General features: G+C 40.9%; 1 protein-coding gene across 1 annotated transcript; it reads left to right on the plus strand.

Annotated features, from left to right (window-relative positions):
* The first annotated feature begins 910 nt into the window (after positions 1-910).
* Positions 911-2,464, plus strand: LOC118485614. Its single transcript, XM_035981927.1, has 2 exons — positions 911-1,344; positions 1,931-2,464. Exons 1-2 carry the CDS (start codon positions 997-999, stop codon positions 1,946-1,948), a joined length of 366 nt encoding a protein of 121 aa, XP_035837820.1. The 5' UTR covers positions 911-996; the 3' UTR covers positions 1,949-2,464.
* The last annotated feature ends 969 nt before the right edge of the window (positions 2,465-3,433 follow it).

The raw sequence follows: 3,433 nt of genomic DNA on the forward strand, positions 1-3,433 counted from the left end.
GTTGAAGAAGATGATCGAGCTTTCTCTTACTTGACCATGGGTTTGGGTCCTAATATTGCCATGGGCTTTCGCACCTGCAAATCTGCCAAGGAACTGTGGGACTCTCTGGTAGAAGTGTATGAAGGTAATGAAGATATGAAAGAAAGTCGAAGGAACTTGCTGCAACAAAATTTCAACAATTTCAACCATATTTATGGTGAAACAGTAGATAATCAGATCCAAAGGTTTGTCAAGCTGGTGACTCAAATGCAGATGGAAGAAATTCATACCTCAAACGCCTCCACCAACAGACAACTTCTCAATGCTTTGCCCAAGAGTTGGGATCATCATGTTGCTATGATCAAGAAGACTAAAGATCTTGCAAGATGCACCCTGTCTGAGATGATCTCGCACATCAAAGCTTGTGAATTGGATGACAAGCAGAGAGAGACTAACTACAAGAACAGCATGCTGGCTGCCGGTTTCTCAATAGCTCCAACCACGTCTAGCGACAGCAACACAGCTCTTCTATCACAAGGAGGATTTCAAATGTTTCGCAACAATTCCTCTGTCTCTCAATCTGGATCCTCAAATCAAATCGTCTCTTCAGCTTCTCCAGCTTCAGTTCAAAATGCTGGAAAGGCTTCTGCTGCTGCCTCTGCTTCTGCTCACTCTACGAACAATGAGATGATGGCATTTTTCGCAAGTCAGTCAAAGGAAAAGCTAGACATAGCAGCTTCTGTAATCAACTGTTTGAATGCTTTTCTTGCAGGGAAGCTTGATCCACCAAAGTGGAGTCAAGATGATTTGTCACAGATTCATCCAGATGATGTTGAAGAAATGGATATCACCTGGCAAATGGCAATGGCGGCGTTCAGAGCTCAAAAGTTTGTGAAGAAAACGGGTAAAAACAGGTGGGGCAACGCTTGGAATGGAGCTTCTAAAGTGCCCTTCAATCTTCGATGTTACAACTGTCATGAGGAAGGACACTATGCTAGGAACTGCCCGAAGCCACCCATGAACAGAGATCAGAATCCTACTATTCCTGCACAACCAGCTACTCCTAATCGAGAAAGGGCTCTTGTGTCTACTGCAAGTATAGCAGATGCAGCTGCCTCTGGAAGTCCACAGCCGCAGGGATTAGCACAAGCGCTGGTGGTGCAGCCAAATGTCAACTTTGACTGGTCCTCTGAGATTGAGCGTCTGAACATATCAGCTCCAGATAATCAAGCTGCAACTTCTAACATTGCTTTCATGACCTCAAACGAGCATGACCCTGAGCCACAGGAAGAGACTGCTGCTGACGATTTCGCTTTCATGACTCAAATCCTGTCAGCACCTGTCAAAGGTCTCACCAAAGAAGAGGTACTTTCAGTTTTCTGCACTCCTGAATGTAGGGAACGTGTTGAGGCTTATAGAATACACAACGCTGAGCTAATCGAAGATTACAATGAAATTAAAAGAAAAAATTTCACTTTAACGAAAAATGAAAAACTTTTCAAAGAAAAAGTCGAAGCTCAGCGTAAGGACATCGTTCAACTAAAGGACGATGTCAGTGTAGCTAAAGGCCAACTAATGATAGTCAAAGAAAAATTATGTGAAGTAACTAAGGAACTGGAGAGTGTAAGAGACAAATACCAAATCAATCAATTAAACATCAAGAAATTTGATTCCTCCAGTAAGTTAATAAAAAATCTGTGTGATGAACAATTGGCTTACTCTAAGAAGAAAGGGTCGGGTTTGGGTTACAATCAGACTCCTCCTCCATACAATAACAATTACACTTATTTGCCAATGTCTGAGGAGGAGATCTTAAATGAAAGCAAAATGACTTATGGCTCATCTAGCAAATCGTCTGTTCACAACAAAACTGTTGAGCCACAAAAGCCCTCGCCTTTAAAGTTTATTCCTAAAGGCACAATTGATCCTAACATCTCGTTGTCATGTGCAGATGATAGCTCAGAAGTAAGATGTGATGATGTTCATGGGAGTGAACCAGTTATTGTTTCAAACATTTCTGAACCTTATTTTGAATATTATTCTGAACCAACTGAGTCAGACATTGCTTTTACCAATTCTTTGTTTGCGTCGTTTTCTGCGTTTGTTTCGTCTTGTGAGCCTGCTGTTTTGGGCAAAACTGATAATGTTTGTGTGGATGATTTGAACAATATTTGTGGTGATGATAGTTTTTCAGCTAATGTTTGTGATGATAACATATCAAATGTTTCAGCTTGTGATAATGTTACAGGTGCGGTCCCCAAGGATGCATTCAGTGAAACCACTGAAACTATTTCTCAAGAAAATCAAGTGTATCCTGATTCTTCTTCTGAACCTGTCTCAGTGGGAGTCCCTAATGTTGAATCTAGTGGGACCCCATTGGAAACCGAATTACCAAATGAATCAGAACCTGTGTCACAAAGTAAATGCTCTGAGGAAATGCATGTTGATGAAACTTCTTCAGGATCAGAAAGTGAACCTGAATCAGTTTCACTCGAGAAAAGCATTAAGGAAGTGCAAGTTGATGAAACTTCTTCAGGATCAGAAAGTGAACCTGAATCAGTTTCACTCGAGAAATGCATTAAGGAAGAGCATACTGTTGAAACTTCTTCTTGTTCGGAAAGTGAACCTGAATCAGCTTCAGATGATAAATGTGTTGATAAAACACATTTGGATGAAGCTCATACATGTTCAAATTCGGAATCAAGAGTAAGTGAAAAGGAAAAAGGGGTTGATAAAAGGGTGAAATCATCAGCAGAAAAGTTGATTAAAGAAAAACCACAAATCAAACATGGTCAGAAAACTAAAACGTTGAATCACATGAAATCGAACAAGCAGAGACCTAATGTCAAAAATGTTCAGAATGTGAAGCGTCAAACTTGTTTTAACTGTGGCATTGCTGGCCACATTGCCAGAAATTGTGGTAGACTCCCAAGGACACCAGACAAGAAATCATCAGGGCGAAATCAGAAAGTTACGTCTAATCGATCTAAATGTTCGGAGTCTATGAAGTCTGCTCGGACTAAGACAATGAAGAGCAAAGATCTTCATAGGACTAGACCTTCTGATCAGGATTGGAATGCAGCCAAACGCCTTAATCAGAATCGACAAACAAATTTTCAGCGTAATCAGAGAAATTATTTTGGTAACGCTTTTGAAAGTTTAAATTCTAACTGGTCAAGACAGTTTTGGAAACCTAAGGTCAATGGCATGCAATCCAATCCAATGAAGTCATATCATCAAAAGGCCGCACACAGAAATGTTTCAAAATTTCTAAACAAAGAGAATTTAGTGTGGCAAAGAGTAACGTATTTCGATGCTCAAGGGAAACCCAGATCCACTATGGGCTGGGTTCCTAAATCTAACTAATCCCGCTACTCGTGCAGGAACAGCTGTGGAGGACTACCGTGCGCCTCTGGTACATGGATAGTGGCTGTTCCAGGCACATGACAGGAGA

This window comes from Helianthus annuus, chromosome 13, assembly GCF_002127325.2.
Source record: "Helianthus annuus cultivar XRQ/B chromosome 13, HanXRQr2.0-SUNRISE, whole genome shotgun sequence".
Lineage (NCBI taxonomy): Eukaryota > Viridiplantae > Streptophyta > Magnoliopsida > Asterales > Asteraceae > Helianthus > Helianthus annuus.

Excerpts from the sequence above, each read along its gene's own strand:
- LOC118485614 (XM_035981927.1), top strand. The coding sequence starts at position 997 with ATGAACAGAGATCAGAATCCTACTATTCCTGCACAACCAGCTACTCCT.